Source organism: Cervus elaphus, chromosome 11 (genome assembly GCF_910594005.1).
Source record: "Cervus elaphus chromosome 11, mCerEla1.1, whole genome shotgun sequence".
Taxonomy (NCBI): domain Eukaryota; kingdom Metazoa; phylum Chordata; class Mammalia; order Artiodactyla; family Cervidae; genus Cervus; species Cervus elaphus.
The window spans coordinates 12,631,327-12,656,135 of NC_057825.1; the positions used below are offsets into that span (position 1 = coordinate 12,631,327).

General features: G+C 37.8%; 1 protein-coding gene across 3 annotated transcripts in view; it reads right to left on the bottom strand.

Moving 5' to 3' along the window:
- The window catches only part of RABGAP1 (RAB GTPase activating protein 1), a 162,921-nt gene that overhangs the window by 111,723 nt on the left and 26,389 nt on the right, over positions 1–24,809 (bottom strand). For all 3 annotated transcript variants that reach the window (XM_043916904.1, XM_043916906.1, XM_043916905.1), the window contains 4 exons: positions 6,344–6,578; positions 4,968–5,172; positions 1,808–1,982; positions 1,075–1,232 (listed from right to left, as the gene is read on the bottom strand). In XM_043916904.1, coding sequence (XP_043772839.1) covers positions 1,075–1,232; positions 1,808–1,982; positions 4,968–5,172; positions 6,344–6,578 — 773 coding nt within the window. The remainder of the gene's footprint in view (positions 1–1,074; positions 1,233–1,807; positions 1,983–4,967; positions 5,173–6,343; positions 6,579–24,809) is intronic.

A 24,809-nucleotide genomic window follows, 5' to 3' on the forward strand; every position in this document is an offset into this window, starting at 1 on the left:
CAACATAATGATGTTGGTGTGAAAACAGAAATATAAATAAGAAAGCATAAAGTACAAAGGCTCATACTTTATAGTACAAGTCAAGGTTGAAGCTGCATTGTATACTGAACTTACCACCAGATGGCATGACAATTCCAAAGTCACTGAAGGGAGAGCAATGGTTATCAGTTTCCCAAATAAAACAATCATTGTGCTTTTTAATTTAAAAGCAAGAGATCAGAAATCACTTATATTTTCATTTTCTCCATTTTATGAGTAGTCATGAAGGAAAGAAAGTTCTATATGCAACTGCTGACTATGATTCCAAGAAGCACCCATTTTGTGATATGAGCTATGGAGAAAAAAGTCAATCATCTTGCAACCATAATATTTTAAAGTTAGAAAGGAATTTTAGACTTTAACCACTTCATCTTATAAATAAAGAAACTAATATCAGGAAATGTAAAGAAACTTGGAAAAGGTCACACTGTAATGCTAGCAATAAGTAAACTAATCCTAAGTTTTAATTTCTATTCCAGGGTTATTTTTACTACTCAAAGAAGCATCCTTTTACTTAAAAAACCAGAACCAGTTATTTTTGACCCTATATGCAAGGTCAAACTTCAGATACAGACCTTATTTCTCCCCTCCCAATGTGCTCCAATAAGTTTTAATGATAAAACTTGATTTCAGTAGCCTTACGATCTTTAGATTAAAACAAATACACTAACCAACCAAAAACAAAACAGAGCAAAACTAGCAAAACAAATCCAGCTATAGACCTCGGTGATATAGCTTCTGTCATGTTTAATAAAAGCAGTCAGCCAGCTACTTTGAGTCTGAATAAAATAACGTGATAACATGGTATATTTCCTTACATGGAATAATTTTTTTATTGTTTAAAATTCTTTAAATCTTGCCTTGGCAATTTGCCTATTTATTTTTCTTTATCGCATTAAAAAAAAAACTACCTATAAAAGCAATCATTTTATAATATAATAGTTAGGTAATCTGACCTAGAATTTCCCTAAAAGCACAGATAGTTCAGCATGTTAATACAAACTCAAATAAAAAGAGTAAAATAAGATGCCCTACCTAAAATAACCTTTACCATCATCTTCTTTTATTTCTAGAGACACAGAGAAGGTAAAGATGTCACTGTCAGGAGTCTGAGGTGCAGCAGTTGCTGAAAGTGGGGTCTGCTTGGCAGAACGGCGGAAGGCAGTGGCAAAACTGTAAAGTATCCGGCTCACCTACAACCAGACATGTTAGGAGATGGGTTGTTATCAAAAAAGTAAAATACTTTTTTTAAGGCTGAAGGTGACCTATGGTGTTTGAGGGAGGTAGTTCATCTTTCCTCCACTGATTTCTTTTAATAAATTATCCAGTTTATTAGACCTATAAAGCAAACAACACTAAAAATGGCCAGAGTAGAAGCTTTAAAAAAGGAATGACTGTGAACACTAGAAATCCAACTGAAAGATGATTTCCAAAATTGTTAGGAATTACTTGAATATATTTATTGTAATAAAAAGTAAGTTTGTCTCTATAAGAACGGTTTGCAAATATGTCATTGCTAGAAGCAAGATGCCGATTTAACCCATTTAAACAGCGGCCAATTGGTCTCCTCTGGTGCTCTTAGCAACAACAAGGTTCTGGCTAATCAAACTTTTATTCATATTTCAGGCCATCAAGCTGGAACAGACGAAACAGTAGCAGAAAATTTCATCTGGCTTATAAATGACCATAGACAATACTATAATCGTTTCAATGACGCAAGGGTGAAGATGAAGTTTCATCTGTAGACATTTTCCTCTTAAGTACTTACAGCTTCTTGTATTTCACACCGAAAGACATGTATTCTGAAGAGCTCTGCATTGTAATGACTTTCAGTGAAAGCAAAACAGTCACTCTCAGGAGTTCCATCATGCCCTCTGACACAGAAGAGGATTTTGTAGATAGGGTAGTTTGCTATTTCAGTGTTTGTCTGAGGATCTAAGAGTCTGTTCAGAAAAATACATATATAAAGAGATTAGAGGGACTGTGGACAATTTTCACTATGCCCATATTATGATTCAAGACTCATCTTTATAGCAAAAAGATCACATAAATCATTTCTTGAGCCTGGCAAGCTACGGTTCAAAGAGTCACAAAGAGTTGGAAATGACTGAACACACACAGCAATCATATTAATCTTAAATCTTGATAAATAAGTCATATGTGGAGTCTTAAAATAACTGATTACACAATTCCATAGTACTAAGAACTACATAATCCCCTATTTTAGGGAGGCAATCAGAAAAGCATAATTAATATTAATGTTTCTTAAATAGTCTGTAACTAAATAAAAAATAATGGGTAAATTAGACTACCAAAATAGATCATTAAAGTTGTGCTTCTCAGTATCTCCTAACAGAATGACCTAAGCTGTTTTATTTTAAAAACTAAAATACTGATGTAGTTTCTCAGAGTGAAACATGTTCTTTTGCTTCATGGCAAATAAGGAAGAGAGACTTACAAAACATTAACACCGAAGGAAAAAAAATTCATTAATAAAATCAAAAGGATGCCATTCACTGAAAATTAAAGGGATATCATTCATTCAAAAGTGTATTCATTCAACAAATATTTATGTGATACCTACACAACATTCCAGGCTCCATCCTGGGCCCTGACAATACAAAAAATTGAAATTGAAATTATGAAGTTATGAAATTATGAAGCTTCAACACTGAATGGGCAGAGCAATCAGTGGGAAAGCCTAGGGGATAATGGAAATACCTAAGAAGGGGAACTAATCCAAATTCAAAGGCACTTTGATAAAGACTCTGAAAACATGAGGCAAGAGAAACTAATTTTCTCATGACTTCATAGAATTAAAATATATTAGAACAAAGTATAACTTCAGCCAGGGGAATGACTACTGACTAAGAATCATATAAAAATGAGTTTTAGGAATTCCCTGGCAGTTAGTGGTTAGGACTTGGTGCTTTCACTGAAGTTGCCCAGGTTCAATTCCTGGTCAGGGAACTAAGATTTCATTAGTTGCATCAAGGCAAAAGAAACAAAAAAAAAGAAAGCTAAATAAATGTTACTAAGCTTCACATTAAAAAATATAATTAAAATTAATATTTGTGAATCTTTACAAAATAGTTCTTTAAACATTCAAGAGAAGAATTACATATGCAGATGACTGGAATATTAATTAACTTACTATGTACTATCCATATGCAGCTACAACTCTACTACCATAAAAATCCAAAATGCTTGAGGGTACAGAAACAGATATTCTCATATACTCCTAAAAAATGTACAAGCTAGATCAGTATTTCTAGATGGCCATTGGCAATGTATCAAAAACCATAAAACTGGGCAAATCTTTGACCCACCAGTGAATCTACTTCTAGGAACTGATCTTAAGGAAATTTAAAAATACATAAAAAGTTAGCTCAAAAATACTACTTATAAGAAAATTACAGGTAAAGCACTTAAGTTAAGTGAAAGTCACTTAGTCGTGTCTGACTCTTTGCGACCCAAAGAACTATACAGTCCATGGAATTCTCTAGACCAGAATACTGGAGTGGGTAGCCTTTCCCTTCTCCAGGGGATCTTCCCAACCCAGGGATCAAACCCAGGTCTCCTGCATTGCAGACAGATTCTTTGCCAGTTGAGCCACAAGCCCAACTTACATGCCCATGTAATAAAAGTTTAATATTAGCTATAATTAATAGCACTTTTATCATTAAAGCAACTAAAATATGTAACATTAGACTGGTTATTTCTGAAAAGCTCATCATGTGCCATCATCAATTATAATATTTAAGCATATTTATTGATATGGAAAGATTCACAATACAAAAAAGCATTATGTAATTCTACTGTTGTTAAAAATGTTGACTCTGAGAGTTGTGTAATTATACTTGCATATATATGTAGGTATATACACATAGACACAAACAAATATACCTACAACTACACAAAAAGGGTCTTAATAAACCAAGGTGTTAACTGCTATTTACCAATGGGAGAGTACAATTAAGAGCATTTCCTAACCTAAAATATGTCACAAATGAACTTATCTACAAAACAGAAGCATAAAGAATAAACTTGTGGTTGCTGGGGGTCAGGGGGCAAGGGAGGGAAGGACCGGGAGTGTGCGATTAGCAGATGTAAACTATCATATATAAGATAAACAACAAGGTACTACTGTATAGCACAGGAAACTATATTCAATGTCCTGTGATAAACCACAGTAGAAAAAAATTTAACAAAAAGAATGTCTATATGTGCCTAACTGACTCACTCTGCTATATAGCAGAGAATGGCACAACACTAAATCAACTATACTTCAATAAAAAATTTAAAGCAATTTTCTGAATTTTTGCTTATTTGTGCTCTCTGATTTTTCTGAAATAAGTATGCATTTTTAATAACAAAGCTAGTTCTGTATTTAGTTAGCCGATACAGACATCTGACTGACTACGTTTAATCACTGTGACCTGTTTCAGTTAGTATAAACAACAGTCATATCATGAGACTTCTCTGAGCTTCAGTTTCCTCATCTTAAAGATTTAGGAACTACACTGAAATAGTTAATATTTACCAACAGATTCCTGTAATTTCCAAAGTCAGCATGAAATTTCATATTGAACTAATGTGTCAAGCTAGTATTTGTATTGGAGGCACATGGAAAATATAAATTGTTAGGCAGACTCGTAGGTCAACGTATTTCAATAATCCCCAAAACACTTAAATTTCTAAAGTGCTACAAAGAATTGGGGTGAGGAAGAGTATAAAAAACTGCTCAAACAAGTGACTATTTTTCATAAAAGGTCACAATCCTTGGAAGACATGAAAACTAAGTGCCAAATGAATTAACCACTACATGAATAAAATAATTATGTATTTTGTTACTATTGCTTTGTTATAAAACTATAGGTCAGAAATCTGATCAAATGCTACAAATATTTCTAGAAGGCTGGTCTTACCTCACAGTTCCTTCAGATACGTTCGGCACTGACAGGGTTACATCAAGTGAGATCTGACATTGGCCCCTTAAGATGGACATCATCCTCAAGGCTTCTACTTCACTCCTGGGAGCATTTACTGAGGCACAGCCTAAATAAGTTAGTTTGCTGAAAACTACACTGTCCTCATCTGCCACTGGTGTGAAAGGACTTGACCTTTCAGAATCTGAAAGAAACAATAAGGAAGTGATTATTTTCACTTTGATATTTTGTTAACATGAATACTAAGTAAAAATCTACAAGCTATTGTTTAGGTTCTAAAATTAAATTCGTCACTTTCCCAGAAGAAAATTAAAGTCAGAAATCTCACACCAGAACCTGTCACCAACACTAAAATTTTCAGTATGGCTATAGTTTCAATCCTAAACCTAAATGGTGACCTGAGATTCAGATCTGATTTATCTCTTATAATTTGTTTTCACTTTCTATTTAGGTCAGTAATACATTTAGTATTTTACCACCCTGAAAAATCCGTTCTTCTTTCTCATCTGTTCTATTATAATGATTTCTCTAATTCATCATCTTAGTTACTTTATCATATTCTCTCAGTCCCCCTGCCTTTCCTTTCCCAATGAACATTTACAGTTTTAATACTCTACTTTTCCTCAAAGAGCCTTCATAATTGTCCTTTTCCTCCTTGTCTTTCAGCTCCCTTTTTTCAATTTGAGAACTATTCCCACCAAGCCATACAACAGGCCTGAGGCAAACATTTTCTTCACCAAGAATTATTTCTCTATTTCCCCAGTCAGTCAGTTCAGTTCAGTTGCTCATTCGTGTCCGACTCTGCAATTCCATGGACTGCAGCACACTAGGCTTCCCTGTTCATCACCAATTCCCGGAGCTTACTCAAACTCATGTCCACCGAGTTGGTGATGCCATCCAACCATCTCATCCTCTGTCGTCCCCTTCTCCTCCTGCCAATAACCAATTTCCCCAATACCATACTCATATTATTTTTTCCTAAAAAAAAATCTTTAAACACTCTAACACTGCCTCACTGTTATGTAACTGCTGTGTTTTTTTCTTTGCTATAAATGACATACATTTAGACTGGACATATGTATGACTGATTTACTGTGCCTTCCATCTGAAACTAACACAACATTGTATATCAACTACACAACAATAAAAAAAATTTTTAAATGACATACATTTAAAGGGAAATCAGAATGGTATATGTATTTATTCCTCTCACATCCCCCTCAACCTAGAATCTTCAGATTCTAGATAATATAGATATGGTTTTTGCTTGCTCTGCATCAAACCTAGTACAAAATGGACACTCAAATATTAAAAACAATAACCTTCAGTTATGCAAGCAATGCAGCAATCCTAACCTCCTTGTCCAGGTTTCACTGGCAGGCTCATCTCTGGTTTCTGGAGCCCTACTAATGACACAGGGTTAATGGTGGATGAAGCTGAGAGTTGATTAGAAAGAGGCCCATCTCCTTCGCCATCCAGCTGTGACCTTTCCACAAGCTCCTTGTCCCCTGGCTGGTCGTCCATTGGAGGATCCATCAGCACATCTGCTAGCTCTTTTTGCAGCTGCTGTTCACTTCCATTCCCTATAATCTAAGGGTCATAAATATATGCAATCAGCAAAGTGAGAGAGAGAGGCCAGTACTGATTAAAATGGGTCCACATCTAGAGAAAATCATTAGCAATTCTTTTGATATATAGATATCTTCTGAATGTTTTTAAAAAATAGAATAAAGCAATATCTGCAATAAATAAGAGCTGCAGCTGTTCTCTCAATTGATACAAATTTTCACGAAAAAGTGTACAGTGAATTTGAGACGAATACCCAGATAATCTGTCAATTTTATTGAAAGTTTTCTACAATGTTCTAAAATCACAACAACTAAAATTTTTGTAATTTTACTTGTCTGGTAAGAAATAAGCTTATTAAGGGAAACTTCTCTTATCCTTAAGGAAAACAGAAAATGTGTTTGCTTCCAAAAATTACCAGTACAAACATACGTACTGGGTAATAAACCATCACATGCACTTTACCACCGTTGAGATAAGGAAGTCTCTTAAGGGAGACTTCTCTGACATAAATAGTTCTTCAAGTTCTCAACACTTGAATAAAGCTGGGGAGATGTAAGTAGAAAATGACCCTGAGGAACAGAAGCACTCCATTTCAATGTCAAGGATTTTTCTAGAGTCATGATGGTTTACTATTGTTGCTCAACAAGGAAGTAAACAAGTACAAGATCAAGTGAAGACTACCCAATGCTAAGGAAAACCACAAGTGAAAAGACCCAGCATTATCATTAAATGCTTATTCAAGAAACACTAGAAAAATTAACAAGAGAATTAATGCAGGAAAAGGAAATCATGACAAAAAAAAGTACTGATTTAGGTGAGTTTCTAAAGACCAAAACCTGACAAGTTTAAATGAGTGGGGCTATGAGATTGTTAAAGACAAAGAGGTCTTCACAGTACAATTAAGACACAAGTTAGCAAGCAAAATTCCAAGAGCAGCAGTACTCTACCTACCAAGACTACCTACCAAGCAGACTACCTACCCAGGAACCCAGTTCAAACATTTTTTGTAACTATATAAAATTCAAGTCCCTTTCGCTGTAAACTATGATTGAGAAACACTGCCAAGTCTTTTTTGCTACCTTTCCCCAACATGTCAGCTATTCTTGCCTTGAAAAAGAGGAATGGAGAGGTATTCGGTCTCTGGCTGCAATTAAAGAGACTGTTCTTAACTTCCTTTTATATTCAGAGTTACTGCTATGGGACTCCAATTCAGTCAAATATTTTAAACTCTTTGCTCTACCTGATTCTACACATCACAAGTGCAATCAAATTCTTTTTTTCAGAAGTTCTGCTTTCAAAAGTTTCTTAAAGCACATAAATAATCTAGAACTTAGCTCCAATTAATCTAATTTTTAAGAATTGGGTAAGATATACTGTATCACATGCAATAAATAAAAGAAAGACTAAGTGAACCTAAACTATTTTCCAAGGGGAAAGAGAAATAAATTAAGTAGGATAGCTAGAGCTTCCTATAACTGATGAAGATATTAGACTCCGTGTTTAAGCAATAGTAATTTTAACTGGGAAGGCTATCATTAAAGAGCAAGCTAAACTGAAGACGTATTTCACATGCTATGAGGTACTGTTTTTTCTTTGATATATAGGATAAATAAACTCAAGTTTTCTTTTAGATAGGCTACCTCCATTGTAATATATTCACAAAACATATCACAAACCCTGAAAGAAACATGTTTATGTGTTTGTCTTCTGTGTTTATACATGTTTATCTTCTATTCTTCCCTTGTTTATAAAATCTACAAACGTAAGAACTGCCTTCTATTTCCTTAACACTTCCTTAAAGGGTAGGAAAACTAAAGCACCACACAACAATGCTGATTTCTAAAAGCTGTTTAAAAACAGCAACCTAACTTATGCTGTGAATAATTAGTTCCAAAACAGTACTCAACACTTATCATTTAGATCATTTGTGCACCCTCAATCCAATTTCAAACTTAACTATATGTGACATAATTTATTTAATAATACTTATCTCAATTAAGTTTTTTTTTTTTTTAAACAGTAAATTAATCTGAATGTTTCCATATGGGAAATGTTCAGCAACGCCTTTCAAGGTTCCCTAACTTTGGCACCTGAAGAATGTGGTAAAACACAATCTGTTGGGCCCCCGCAGAATTCCTGTTCAGTAAGGCTGGCATAGGACTGATAATTAGAATTTTTAAAGTTTCAAGGTGATGGTGATGTTGCTAGTCTGGGAACCAACATTAGATTAATGATTCATGACTACACAATACAATTATCAATATCACCAGGAAGCATGTTAAAATTAAAATACTTGATCCTCCCTCTATTCACTTACCTCCTACCCTAGCAACTAAATTAGTCTCAGAGATAAAGCCTTGGCATATGCATTTTAAAGAACCTTCACAGGTGATTTACAAAATGGTTGTCAGGCCAGATGAGGCCAGCAGGGTACAGTTTTGTTCACCCATCTTATAAATGAAGAGCTTAAACCAGCAACTGTTTATCTCTGACTTCCTGTCATAACAGAAAAATAAACTCATCATCAGCAAGGCTTTCTGTTTCTAGATGCCAACAGCACTCTAAACAGATACCATGATCATCTCTAAAATAAATGTAGTTGCAGCTAAAGCAATCAAGATACTGGTATTAGTGAAAGGACAGCTATATAGACCAATGAAACAAAACAGAACTCAGAAATAGACCTACACATACACGGCCAATTGGTTTCAACAAAGTTGGCTAGGTAACTCAAGAGAAAGGTAATAAAGTAAAACAAATGGTGCTGGAACAACTAACCTGACACCAAACACACGCAAGAACATCCATTTCTTACATCACATACAAAAATTAACGCAAAATGGATTGCAGATCTAAATGTAAATCTGAAAACTATAATGTTTACAGAAGAAAACACATAGGAGAAAGTCTTTGTGATCCTGGGACACAAAGATTTCTTAGGACACAGAAAGCATGCATAAAGGGGAAAAAAAATGAAGTGCACTTTTATGAATGTGTACAGCAGCATTATTCATAATTGCCAAAAGCTGAGTACAAAGTAAATGTTTATTAAGTGGTGAATGGATAACTTCCTTAGAGCTATACAACTGAATACCGGCTCAGATGGTAAGGCGTCTACCTACAGTGTGGGAGACCCAGGTTCAATCCCTGGGTTGGGAAGATCCTCTGGAGAAAGAAATGGCAACCCACTCCAGTACTCTTGCCTGGATAATCCCATGGACAGAGGAGCCTGGTAGGCTACAGTCCATGGGGTCGACTGAGCGACTTCACTTTCACTAATAAAAAGGAATGAATTACTAATATTAAAACAACATGGATAACACAAAAGAATTATTCTAAATAAAAGAAATAGACACAAAAGACTATGTACTGTATGATTCAATTTACATAGCATTCTGGAAAAGGCAAAACTATAGAGAGAGAAATCAGATTGACAGAGGCTGGGATCGGGAAAAACTAAAAAGAACTAAAAAGAACTGTTAAAGGAACTTTACAGAGTAATGAAAATATTCTCTATCTTGATTATGGTTGTGATTACATAAAAATAGTTTACATTCATTAAAATTCATAGAATTGTATACCTAAAAGGGCTGTATTTTACTGTGTGTAAATTTTACCTCAATGCTTTTTTTTCTTTTTGGCCATGCCGTGCAGCATATGGGGCTCTTAGTTCTCCAACCAGGGATCAAACTCATGCCCACTGTATTGGAAGCTCAGAGTATTAACCACTGGACTGCCAGGGAAGTCTAATTTCTCAACAGACTTGACTTAAATTAGAAAGGGGATAATGATAATAGGAGAGGCTATGCAATGCAGAGGTTCTATGGGAAACTGCTGTTCCTTTTTCTTAATTCTGCTGTGAATCTAAAACTGCTCTTCAAAACAAAGGCTATTTTTTTAAAAACAGGAAAAAAATGTGATTTCTATGAAAGATGAAACTTGAGAACACAGTTGTTCCTTTCCCCTACAACAGCCCTCAAAAGGTGTTCATCCAGGATTTTGTTTTTGGCAATAACTTCATTTTACAGATTTTCCAATGCCATTTTATCCACTCCAACAATATATAAACAATCCCTAATATGTGTCTACAATCCCTTTCCCTCTACTGAACAGACACCTTCAGGTAGATACTCCAAACTTACTGTGTCAAAACTCTAATCCTCTTCCCATCTTTTTTTTTTTTTTAATCAATGAACTGCACTACTATCCATCCACTCAGTGACCAAATGAAGGATAAGTCATCCTTCATCCCTCTCACTCACACAATCCTACTGATCCTTGCTCAATTATGCATTTCCCTCCATCTCTCTGCATAGTTAACACCATAGGAACCTCTTTAGATTTACGTAAGCCTATTGGAAAGGTAGTGGTTTCCATGCCTTCTTTCTCTTCTCTGACCTATCATTCATTTGGCCAGTTAAGTTACAACTGCAAATCTTACTTCTCATCAAGTACTGCCTTATTTTTAACCTCTTCCATGTTTCCTCAATGTCCGTAAGACAAAGCCCAAAACCATCTCTATGTTTTATGAGTTTCTCACAACCCTGTCTAATTACCTTCTCATCTCTTAACAGTCACACCAAGCCACTCAAAATTCCCCAAGACACATCACAAACTTTCTAACATTTAAGCTTTGCATAGATTGTTCCCTTTCCTGGAAAATCCTCTCACTTGCCTTTCTACTCTTAAACACCAAGCTTAAATTCGGTTACCTCCTCTGGGAGACCTTAAGCCTCATATATGGGGTTTAATCATTCCCTTTTTAGGGAGTGCATTGCTACATATTTTAGAGAATATCTGCTTAGTGGGCCCCTTTGGCCAGATTGGGCATTATCGGATAGCAGAGACTCTATTAATTTATCTTTATATTCCCAAAGCTTGGTGTTGTGACAGGTACAAAGTGTTATCTACAATATATGTTTAATGAAATGAACTTTACAAATGCCAAAAATAAAAACCAAAGTATTATTTTATCTAATCTGGATAGTCTATAAATTTTGGTTTTTGTGACAGTTAAGCAAATCTGAATGATTTATTTTAGCTTTGTTAACTACTTAAAACAAAAACAAATACCATCATTTCCTATGATTATGAATGTCATTAAGGTTTTACATTTACTGTAAGAATACTGGGCAGGACCAAATACTAATAGCATGTTACAAAGGTCCATACAGTCAAAGCTGTTTTTTCCAGTAGTCATGTACAGTTGTGAGAGTTGGACCATAAAGAAGGTTGAGCATTGAAGAATTGATACTTTCAAACTAAGGTGCTGGAGAAGATTCTTGAGAGTGCCTCGGACAGCAAGGACATCAAACCGAATTTAATCCTAAAGGAAATCAACCCTGAATATTCATTGGAAGGACTGATGCTGAAGCTCCAATACTTTGGCCACCTGTTGTGAAGAGCGGACTCAATGGAAAAGACCTTGATGCTGGGAAAGACTGAGGGCAAGAGGAGAAGGGGACAACAGAGGATGAGGTGGCTGGATGGCATCTGACTCAACGGACATGAGGTTTGAGCAAAACCTGGGAGGCAGTGAAGGACGGGGGGCCTGGCGTGCTGCAGTCGATGGGACTGCAAAGAGCTGGACACGACTTAGCGACTGAGTAACAAGAACAAAACACAATTATCTGAAGTCCAAAAACACTTCTAACTTAATTTAGCCCAAATATAAAAATAAGAAAGCAAAGCAGATATGCATAGATAACTAAAGGTCATGTTTTGGTTTGTGTTCATCTCCATGTGATCTTTAAGTAGAGCAGGGGAGAGTTGTTTAAAACATTCCTGAATCGAGAGGAAAAAAACATTTAAGCATCAAGTAGCCAAACACAGACAGATGTTTGCAAGGACAGAGACTGCTCAGTGAGTGATTTATTTATAATTCTACTTATATAGTACAGGAAAAAACTGGAATAAGAGTTGGCTTGTGGCACAACTCCAGGGGGCACCATTCACATCACAGTCTATGTGAACAGCATCAGCCCAGGAGTGCACAGGATATAGCCTATGTAGTTACACTCAGTAGTCCTACCTGGGCTCCACAGAAAGACGAATCTGAGTTGGGGACATGCCTCTGGTACTAACTCTGGTGGCTATGGGCAAATTAACCCCTCAGAGCCATCACTGTCCCATCTCTAAAATGAGAATGTTAATACCTATCTCACAAGACTGCTGTGGTTCAATGATATGATCTCTGGACACTCATTATATACATTAGAACCACTGAATCATGTGATTTTTATAGGGAATGTCTCATTTCTCACATCATGGTACCCGCCAACTAGTAAGCATCCAATAAGTATCTCCCTACCCAACTTTCAGCTATTTTTAAATAAACTCTGGTCCACCTACTGGAGGTGAGATTAAAAAAAAAAAAAAGCAAACAATAACTTTAATAATCCTTCCACTTTTCTTGGTCTGAAGAAAAGAAAGAACACACCTACTATTTATGTGCAAAAGAAGCATTAATGGAGTAACATCTGTCATTTCTAAATAATATCAAACAAAGGTAGTAACTTAAGTGGCAGAATTGGCTATATGTGTATTTCCTTGAGAGCAAACTGCATTAGGGAACCTAAGGACAAAATGTTCCAAAGGCAATATCCAGAGTCCTTTCCTGGTCTTAAATTTTCTACTTCTAACTTTATAGTTCCTGTTTCCCTTCACTGCAACAATATCAACCAGGCTCTACTTGCTTTGCCAGTTATACAAAGCTACTCAGGCAGTGTGAGATGCTTTTCCAGTGGACAATTTATATCTTCAATAAAGCATGCTTAGGAAATGAACGTGTGCTGCTAAAATCCACAGAAAATCAGAAATTAAAAATAAATGCATGAAGATCTACAGTTCCCACTACTTGTGTCATACTGCAGTGAAAAATACAAATGAAAATGGTTCAAACTTAGTAATTTTGCTCAGCTTCAGGGTAACAGCCGAGCCATTTCAAAACAAGTATATAAATCTCAGGCTTATCAGAAAGCAAGGCACAAAAGAAGCAGAAGTCCAGTTTGGATACTGAAAAGTATAGTAACTCATCTCAAATACGCTCATGATATATCCTTTCTGTGATCCTGGATAAATCACTAAATCACTTTGTGCTTCACTTATAAACTGTAGTTGTTTTGATTATCCATGTCTTTATTTTACTATATAAAGGAAGGACCAGAAAAACAAACTAATATTATCATTAGGAATTACTGACATTAAATTTAAAAGGGAAGGGAAAGAGAACCTTGTGCATTCATCTTTAAAAACCAACTGAAGAAGGACCCCAAATACTTAGTTTGTGCTAAATAACAGGATTATGGCTAGGCTAGGCTTTACTTTTCTTATCGTATGAATTTTCTACATCAAACATACATTGTTTCTATAACTAGAGAAAAAAGTGACCAAAAGGCTACTTGCATTTGCATCTAGGGAGAAAAAGAAAAGCATGCAGATCCAATTCTACTGCATGCAGTGGCCCTAACGCCAAACTCTTCAAGCTTCTTGATCTTTCCACATGCCACAGACTCTCTTCTTTGAGAAACTGTTCAACACTCTTTAAGGCTCTGCTGAATTGTTAACTATTCTATGAAAAACTTTTTCTTCTTCAGGCAACAATTATGTTCTAATATAACTCTGGTTACGTCTATATTCTAGCACTTGATGAATTCTGTCATGGTGACATATTTACTTCAGTGTCTATCCAACTACCACTCTGATCCCCTTAATTAAACTGTGTGTTCATGGTTCAGTAACTTTGCTTGAAAAAAAGATCTGCATTTTAGAGGACATGATCGACTGACTCACTCTAAAACAATTTCAGAAACTAAGTCAGAAGATTAATTCAGGCAATGCTAAGAAAGCAGTGACTTCTGTATCTGCTACCTACTTTAATAAAGTTTGGCAACTCCTTCCAATCAAAATGTCTGCTGGATTTTTTAAGAAGAAAACACTATGAACATTAAAAAGCTTAAAAAACTATCTAACTGAACTTTCTGCCTCAAAAGTACTAGCTCATCAATGGACCCTCAACCAACATTTAAAGAGTGTCTTTGGCTAAGAGCTAAAGGGTGCAGGATTCCTACACGAGACGAGGTAGAGAAATGCAACATGTTCTGAATTTATGGAAAATTCTCAGATTTTGATGTGAGCTGTCAGAAAATTTCATAAAGAAAAATAACTGTGTTTTATGGCTACACCATCACATACAGCTTTCCTTTAAAGGACTAACTCTCTCAAAGAAGTCTTCCCTTACTCCTTCCCCAAGCCAGGATACCTTTCTGCCTGCTTTGTTCTATAGCATTCTTCTGTTAACCTCTACCATGGTACTGACCTAATTAAACTGATGTTGAAAATTAGATAGGCTACAAAATCTCTACACCTCCTTCATCAAAAAATATAGACTAGTTCTCTAAACCCATGAAATCTGGGCTGGCCTTGTGACTTGCCTTTCTACACAAAAGAATGTGGTAGAGGTGACATCATGTAACTTACAAGCCTCAGATTTAAAAGAGGCCATACAGCTTTTACATCTGCCCTAAGATCACTACTGGGCTGGGAAACTTAGGCTGGGAAAAAGCCTAAGTTGAAAACCACATAGAAAGAGAGACCCAGTCAAGCCCAGAGCCCAGCCAACACACTGGCTGAATGAAGTTGCATTAATCCAAATGTGCTGTGTTGTGCTTAGTCGCTCAGTCATGTCCACCTCTTTGTGACCCCACAGACTGTAACCCACCAGACTCTTTTGTCCACGGGATTCTCCAGGCAAGAATACTGGAGTGCGTTGCCATTCCCTCCTCCAGGGGATCTTCCCAACCCAGGGATCAAACCAAGGTCTCCCACACTGCAGGCGGGTTCTTTACAGTCTGGGCCACCAGGGAAGACAAATAAGGCCAGCAAAATACCCAGTCAATCCACAAAATCATAATAATAAATTGTTTTTCAAGCTACTGAATTTTGAGTTGTTACAGAAACTAGTAGAAAGGATCACAGCATTTTTAACCACTGTCACCGACCCTAAGCTGAAAGCATCTTGAGGACATGAACTAGGTCCTACTCATTTTCTCATTCAGCTTTTTAAGAACTACTCTTTGGCTGTCACGTTCTGCAGTTTTACTGTCATCAGTTCAGTTCAGTCGCTCAGTCGTGTCCGACTCTTTGTGACCCCATGGACCGCAGCACGCCAGGCCTCCCTGTCCATCACCAACTCCCAGAGTCTACCCAAATTCATGCCCATTGAGTCGGTGATGCCATCCAACCATCTCATCCTCTGTCGTCCCCTTCTCCTCCTGCCCTCAATCTTTCCCAGCATCCGGGTCTTTTCAAATGAGTCAGCTCTTTGCATCAGGTGGCCAAACGCTGTCAAACTGGTTGGGATTCATTATGATTTTCTAAGCTGAGAGTTTATATATCATCACTTTTGGAAAATATTCCACTGTTACGTTAATTTCCTTTCCCTCATTCTATTTTTGGTCACACTGCACAGTGTGCAGGATCTCAGTTTCCTAACCAGGAAAAGAACCCGTGACCCCTGCAATGGAAGGGCAGTCCTAACCACCGGACCACCAGGGAATTCCCTCTCCCTCCTTCTATTCTTAAGGAACACTTAGGTACTTGGTCCTTCATCTCCCAGTCTCCATATTTCTTAATTGCTTTTCCTTATTTTGCCATCTTTCGATGCTATTTTCTGTAATTTTCTCAGAATTTTGGGGGTAACGTACCTGTTGTACCTTTAATTTCACTGAGTCTAATTTTCATTTGTAGAAGTTCTATTTTTAGTTTGCTTGGAATATTAAAATCTTTTGTAATTTTGTCCTTTTCTAATGTTTCCAAAATTTTCTTTAAATGTTTAGTCATTTTAATCACGCCCGTCTTAAAGTTACAGCTAATAATTCAAACGCCAGTTTTGGTTTGCTAACTCTTGCTTGTGATGAATTGTCCTTTGTAAATTCTGAATTGTGCACTATTCTTCATCAGAGTTACCCATGGGAATACTATGCAGCCTGGGTGGCAAGCAAGTCCCTCCAGTTTTACAATTGATCCTGTCAGGTGCCCAAAAGGAATTCTTAACCCAGGAACGTGAAGGTAGTGTAAATTCAAGCCCCAAATATACATGAAGGCAAGGCTATGGGTACACATTCTCAACAAGACTTGCCTTCAAATCAGTATTGAATTTAAGACATAGACACTTCTGTGTCTTTTCTTCTTCTCTGTGTTATTTTCTTCCTGTGACTGTAAGCAGTTAATTATATTTCAAGTAATATCCTTTTTAGGATATATCTCCTGAGGGTGCTTTATAAAGGAAATCTCAGTTCCAAAACCCATCTCTGTAAAATCCAAGGCTTTCATGTATTTTGGAGTTCCTTTATAAGCTATACATTGTCAGACCTTCCTGGTGGACTGACCCTTATAAGATTATAAAGCGTTCATTTCATCTCTAGTAACACTGTTTTAGTCTATATTGCCTAACATCACTGTAATCATTTTCTTTGATTGCTGTTAGCATTAACTTTTCCCATCTATTTAAATCTATCTATATCTTTGAATCTTGTTGTTTTGGGTTTGCGTTTATACAACCTTTCTGTGTTTCCTGTCCAAGGCGAAACACCCCAAGACACATAGTAATCAAATTAATAAAGATCAAACACAAAGAACAAATATTAAAAGCAGCAAGGGAGAAACAACAAATAACACACAAAGGGATTCCCATAAGGATAACAGCTGATCTATCAATATGTCTTTGAACCTAAGATGGGTCTCCTAGATGTTTTAGCCAATGCTGAAAATTTCTACTTTTTGATCATATTGCTAATCCATTCACATTTAATGTTATTACTGATATAACTAATAATAGTTCAATTTAGGTGTGCTGCTTTACTTTTTATTTATCTGTCTCATGTATTTTTCATTCCTTTATTGTTTTACTGCTTTATCTAAAAAATAGTTTCCTAATGTAGCACTGAGACTCCTTTAACATTATATATATATATGCATATGTATGTGTAAACATATATACATACACACACACCACTCTAGTGGTGCACCTTTGGATTCTTACTCTTCTTCCCCATCTCACTGTCCCTCCCCCAGGCAATCACTGTCCCTCTTTTTATGACTGAAGATTAGCTTTGCATTTTTAGAAATTATGTATAAATGAAATATATAGTACATGCTTTTATTTATGGAGAAGAGGATGTCTGTAATCTCTGACCAAAATCTCCTTTTCTTCTATCACCAATGCCCACCTCTGGGCAAAACCATTTTACTCAGTTTCTATAGTCTGGCTTTTTTAGATTCCACATATAAATCATGGAATGTGGAACATGTTGTGTTTCCATATTTGTTTCTTTCATGATGTTTTCTGATTTCCCTTTTATTTTTTGAGTGGTTGCATTTATTTTTTGACCAACCACCGGTTGGTTAGAAGTATGTTGTTTAATTTCCACATATTTGTAGATTTTCATGTTTTCCCCCTTTTGTTGATTTTTAATTTTATACCACTGTAGTCAGAAAAGATAACTGGTATAATTTCAGTCTTGTTAAACTTGCTAAGATTTGTTTTGTGACCTAACATATACTTGTTTTGAAATGGTGCTTTTCTTTCCATTTGCATGGAATAACTTTTCATCTTTTTACATGATACACAGGTAAGTCCATGTGTGTCCTTAAAAAATGAGTCTCTTATAGGCAGCATACAGTGTGGCCTTTTTCTTGTCTTTAATACATTCTGATATTGTCACTTAATCATAGAATTTAATTCATTTGCATTTAAAACAATTACTGATAGATAAGAACTTAAGAATATTATGTTATTGTTTTCTGGCTGTTTACAGGTCCCTTATTCCTTTCTTCTTGTTATCTTCCCTTGTGAATTGATAATTTTCTATAGTGGTATACTTTCTAGAGCGGTATCCCTTCTTTTAATCTTTTGTGTGTTTATTGTGGGTTATTAATTTGTAATTACTATGAGATTTACGTATAACATTTTACAGGATATAACATTACAGTTTACATTGGTAACAACCTAAGTTCAATCCCATACAAAGCTCTACCTTTTACTTCCCCAAACATTGTTTTTGATGGCACAATTTATATTTCTATATTATGTATTCATTATAGCTATAGCTATTTTTAATACCTTTGTCCTTTAACTTTTAATCTAGATTTACTTAATCAACACACATTACAGTATTAGACTATACTGATTTTGACCATACACTTACCTTTTCCAATGTATTTTATATTTTCATATTACTAACTAGTGTCCTTTCAATTCAGACTGAAGAACTCCTTTCAGCACTTTATTAAGGTCTAAAGATCAACTCCCTCCATTACAAGTATCTCCCACCTTCCAAAACTTTGAATTATGCCACTTAGCTTTCTTAGAAGGCCTACATTCAGTTCAGTTCAGTTCAGTCACTCAGTCGTGTCCGATTCTTTGTGACCCCATGAATCGTAGCACGCCAGGCCTCCCTGTCCATCACAAACCCCCGGAGGTTACTCAAACTCATGTCCATCGAGTCAGTGATGCCATCCAGCCATCTCATCCTCTGTTGTCCCCTTCTCCTCCTGCCCCCAATCCCTCCCAGCATTAGGGTCTTTCCCAATGAGTCAACTCTTCGCATGAGGTGGCCAAAGTATTGGAGTTTCAGCTTCAGCATCAGTCCTTCCAATGAACACCCAGGACTGATCTCCTTTAGGATGGACTGGTTGGATCTCCTTGTAGTCCAAGGGACTCTCAAGAGTCTTCTCCAACACCACAGTTCAAAAGCATCAATTTTTCCGCACTCAGCTTTCTTCACAGTCCAACTCTCACATCCATACATGACCAATGGAAAAACCACAGCCTTAACTAGATGGACTTTTGTTGGCAAAGTAATGTCTCTGCTTTTTAATATGCTATCTAGGTTGGTCACAACTTTCCTTCCAAGGAGTAAGCGTCTTTTAATTTCATGGCTGCAACCACCATTTGCAGTGATTTTGGAGCCCAAAAAAATAAAGTCTGACACTGCTTCCACTGTTTCCCCATCTATTTCCCATGAAGTGATGGGACCAGATGCCATGATCTTAGTTTTCTGAATGTTGGGCTTTAAGTCAACTTTTTCACTCTCCTCCTTCACTTTCATCAAGAGGCTTTTTAGTTCCTCTTCACTTTCTGCCTACATTAGTACCTGTTTTCTGCTAACTGAAAGAAATCTTAAAAGATGACTTTTGCTTTTATGAAAAAAGGGTGGGTGGGTAGGTGGGGAAAAAAAGAAAAAAGCAATTACTGTACTAGTGTAGACCCTTTATGCAAGAAAAGTGGTAAAACACAAACTTTTAGAAAGCAGGGGATACTCTATGCCATTTCAGCTTACAAAGTTTCAGAGGAACATTCTGCTTTCAGATAGAGGGGGAAACCTGTCATCCTCCTCTTTTTTTTTTTTTGGCCATGACATGTGCCTTGCATGATCTAAGTTCCGCAACTAGGGCCTGAATCTGCACCCTGAGCAGTGAAAGCATGAAATTCTAATCACTGGAGCACTAAGGAATTACCTTTCTTTCATTTCTGAAGGACAGTTTTGTCAACTAAAGTATTCTTGATTGGCAGCTTCTTCCCTTGGGTATATCATCCCATTTTCTTCTAGCTTGCAGGGTTTCTGCTGATAAATATGCTAAAAAGCTTTATTGGTGGTGGTGGTGGTAGGCTGTTTCCTTTGTAATATGAGAAGCTTTTTTTCTTCTAGTTGCTTTAAACTTTTTAAAAAAAAATATTTATTTGGTTACACGGGGTCTTAGTTGTGGCATGCAGGATCTTTAGTTGCAGCATGTGAGGTCTAGTTCCCTGACCAGGAATGGAATCCAGGCTCCCTGCATTGGGAGAGCGGCATCTTAACTGCTGGATCACCAAGGACGTCCCTGTCTTTAATTTTAAAGCCTTATTGTAATGTATCTTGGAGAGGCACTTGGGGTTGATATCTGGGGGAAGCCTATAAAATTAATGAATTCAGATATCCAAACCTCTCCCCCAATTTTGGAAGTTTTCAATCATTATGTCTCTAAAGAAACTTCCTGCACATTTCTCCCTTTCTTGTCCTTCTGGGACTCCAGTAATGCATAAGTTGATTATTTTAGTGATAATGTGACACTTCACACAGGTTTTCTTCACTCGTTTTCATTTCCCCTGTTTTCAGACTAGAGAGTTTCAAGCAATGTGTCTTGTACTACACAGTATCTTCTTCGGTGTTATCCGTCTGTTGATACTTTCTACTATATTTGTTTTCCCTAAGATGATGAATGCTCCAGTGTGTAGGTTCTTCCAATCCTGCATAATCTGGTTGACTTTTGGCATGTGCTCACTAGCTATTTGCAAAGACTCACACTTACCATTCTTGCCTTCAGGGTTGCTCAGGGAGGCAGTCACAGGGTAAGGACATGTTTGAGTGAGGTGTGTGGAGTTTAGCGGTGCCCACGAGCCAGCTGGAGAACTGGTATAGGAGTCGATCCCGGTGGCTCATGGGTGGGTTTCCTGATGGAGTCCCCAAAGCAGTTAGTAGCATCCACGCCCCTTTGATATGTTCCCTTCCCAACCTTGGCTGCTGTTCTTCCAGTACAGCTGTCGATCCCCAGGTTGTATAGTTATGGCTGAGTATTTTGGATGATGTGAGAAAGAAATGGGCCTTTTCGGTGCGTCCCACAAAGCCAGGGAAGTCAGGTGCTCAATCACACACTCTTGCTTTCCCCCATGGAAGAAATCACGAGCTGACCATCTGCTGGCACTCAGCTGTGCCACCCAAGAGGGGCTGAAGTGACACACATAAAATCAAACTGTTCATCGTCTTCAGTGGGTCCAATCTTGGATGCTTCTGTCTCAACAATGTGCGGGAACTTTTCTGTTGGATTCTTGAATGTCCATGAAGGCACTTGCATCTGTTAGTGTCTACACTGGTGTTCTTTGAGGGCAGGATGGTAGAAATCCTTGTACTGCCATTTTGATAACATTTCTCTCCATTAGGTCTTCCTTTTGCCAGTTTAAATTTATTGTTGGGCTTCTCTAGTGACGTCTTCATTTCACTTATTGTGTTCTTCCATTTCAGAATTTCCGTTTGGTTCTTTTCAATTTGTAATTTATTATCTTCATGATATTTTCTATTTGATTTGCCATTGCCATCATACTTTATTTCTTTAAGCATGACTTCTTTAGGATGTTCACTGAACATTCTAATAATGGCTACTTGCAGAGTTTGCATATTAGATCCAACATGTCACTCTGTCTTTTAAAAATGATGTACGGGTAATATTTTCTTGTTTCTTTGCATGTCTCACAATTCTGTGTTGGAAACTAGATTATTTTAGAAAATATGTTGTTTCAGTTCTTGGTACTGGTCTCCATGCTCTGGGACTTGTTATTTTTTTTATGCTTGTTTATTTAGTGACTGGCTGACTTATTTTAGTACATTTTATTTCCCTAATTCCCACAGTGTTAAACCTTTGATGCTGCTCCTCTGGGGTGATTTGCCCTCATTCATCCTGGGGTAGCAGCTCTGGTAAGATGCTCTGTCTCTATGACCACAAGTAGACGTTCAGTTCAGTTCAGTCGCTCAGTCGTGTCTGACTCTTTGCGACCTCATGAATCGCAGCACGCCAGGCCTCCCTGTCCATCACAAACCCCCGGAGTCTACTCAAACTCATGCCCATCGAGTCAGTGATGCCATCCAGCCATCTCATCCTCTGTCATACCCTTCTCCTCCTGCCCCCAATCCCTCCCAGCATCAGGGTCTTTGCCAATGAATCAACTCTTCGCATGAAGTATTGGAGTTTCAGCTTTAGCATCAGTCCTTCCAATGAACACCCAGGACTGATCTCCTTCAGGATGGACTGGTTCGATCTCCTTGCAGTCCAAGGGACTCTCAAGAGTCTTCTCCAACACCACAGTTCAAAAGCATCAATTTTTTGGTGCTCAGCTTTCTTCATAGTCCAACTTTCACATCCATACATGACCACTGGAAAAACCATAGCCTTGACTAGGCAGACCTTTGTTGGCAAAGTAATGTCTCTGCTTTTTAATATGCTATCTAGGTTGGTTATAACTTTCCTTCCAAGGAGTAAGCGTCTTTTAATATCATGGCTGCAATCACCATCTGCAGTGATTTTGGAGCCCCCAAAAATAAAGTCTGACACTGTTTCCACTGTTTCCCCATCTATTTCCCATGAAGTGATGGGACCAGATGCCATGATCTTAGTTTTCTGAATGTTGAGCTTTAAGCCAACCTTTTCACTCTCCTCTTTCACTTTCATCAAGAGGGTTTTTAGTTCCCCTTCACTTTCTGCCATAAGGGTGGTATCATCTGCACATCTGAGGTTGCTGATATTTCTCCCGGCAATTTTGATTCCAGCTTGTGCTTCTTCCAGCCCAGTGTTTCTCATGATGTACTCTGCATGTAAGTTAAATAAGCAGGGCGATAATACACAGCCTTGACGTACTCCTTTTCCTATTTGGAACCAGTCTGTTGTTCCATGTCCAGTTCTAACTGTTGCTTCCTGACCTGCATACAGGTTTCTCAAGAGGCACGTCAGGTGGTCTGGTATTCCCATCTCCTTCAGAATTTTCCACAGTTTATTGTGATCCACACAGTCAAAGGCTTTGGCGTAGTCAATAAAGCAGAAATAGATGTTTTTCTGGAACTCTTTTGCTTTTTCGATGATCCAGCGGATATTGGCAATTTGATCTCTGGTTCCTCTAGGCCTTTTCTAAAACCAGCTTGAACATCTGGAAGTTCTCGGTTCACATATTGCTGAAGCCTGGCTTGGAGAATTTTGAGCATTACTTTACTAGCGTGTGAGATGAGTGCAATTGTGCGATACTTTAAGCATTCTTTGGGATTGCCTTTCTTAGGGATTGGAATGAAAATAGACCTTTTCCAGTCCTGTGGCCACTGCTGAGTTTTCCAAATTTGCTGGAATATTGAGTGCAGCACTTTCACAGCATCATCTTTTAGCATTTGAAATAGCTCAACTGGAATTCCATCACATCCACTAGCTTTGTTCGTAGTGATGCTTTCTAAGGCCCACTTGACTTCACATTCCAGGATGTCTGGCTCTAGGTGAGTGATCACACCATTAGCTCCACTAACTGTGGCTGACTTGCTCTATAAATCTCAACAATCCTCTCAGGCAATAAACTGCTCCAGAGAACAAACCAATCAAATCAGGTTACTTTGATGGGAGAGCTCTACAGGTCAATGTTTGAGATCTGGCCCTCCCTATCATAGGTGGTCTCCTCCCAGCAAGCCTGAAGTTAAACTTGCATGTCCAATTAATCTAACAATCTCTTCCCAATTGAGGGCAGGTGGAGGAGGGGACGACAGAGGATGAGATGGCTGGATGGCATCACCAACTCGATGGACATGGGTTTGAGTAAACTCCAGGAGTTGGTGATGGACAGGGAGGCCTGGCGTGCTGCAATTCATGGGGTCGCAAAGAGTTGGACATGACTGAGTGACTGAAGTGAACTAACTGACCACCTCCACTGTTTTTGAGAGTACCCTTAGGCTTGAACTTCTACACTCTGTTGTAAACACAGTCAGCTCCTTTGGGAAGAGATTATGAGCTGTGTTGTGGCCCATTCCTCATTGCAGGCAAAATCTCTGAGCTATAGCTATTAATTTGGGAGTGAAGACAATGGCATAGTTCTGAGCAACACTCTACTTCCAAAGGATGAGTATTCGGTAGGTGTTGGAGTTAGTGCAGTAGCCTCTGGTGTTCTTAACTTGCCACTATTAGTATGGAACCACCACCTTACACGCTAGAGCCAGGTTAAGGGCAACTGGGCTCTCAGTGTTCTCCGCAGCACTGTGCTCTAAGTAGAGTGTTCACCCCAGAAGTAAGGTGTGGGCAAAAGAGGGCAGCCATCACCACTCAGTCACACTTGACCAGCAAAAGGCAGACAGAGGCAGGATGAGGAATGCGCTCATACTGCTCTTCCCTGGAAGACAGCCCTCCTCCTTGGAGTAGGAGCCTTCCTACTCCAAGGGAACTGTGGGGAAAGGAAACCCTATTTTCTTGATAGTACCAATCTATAATAGAGTTACCATATTGCTCAGTTGGGAGAAGTGTTAGTCGCTCAGTTGTGTCTGACTCTTTGCAACCCCATGGACTATAGCCAACCAGGCTTCTCTGTCTGTGGAATTATCCAGGCAAGAATACTGGAGTGGGTAGCCTATCCCTTCTCCAGAGGATCTTCCAGAACCAGGAATCGAATTCAGGTCTCCTGCACTGAGGGCAGATTCT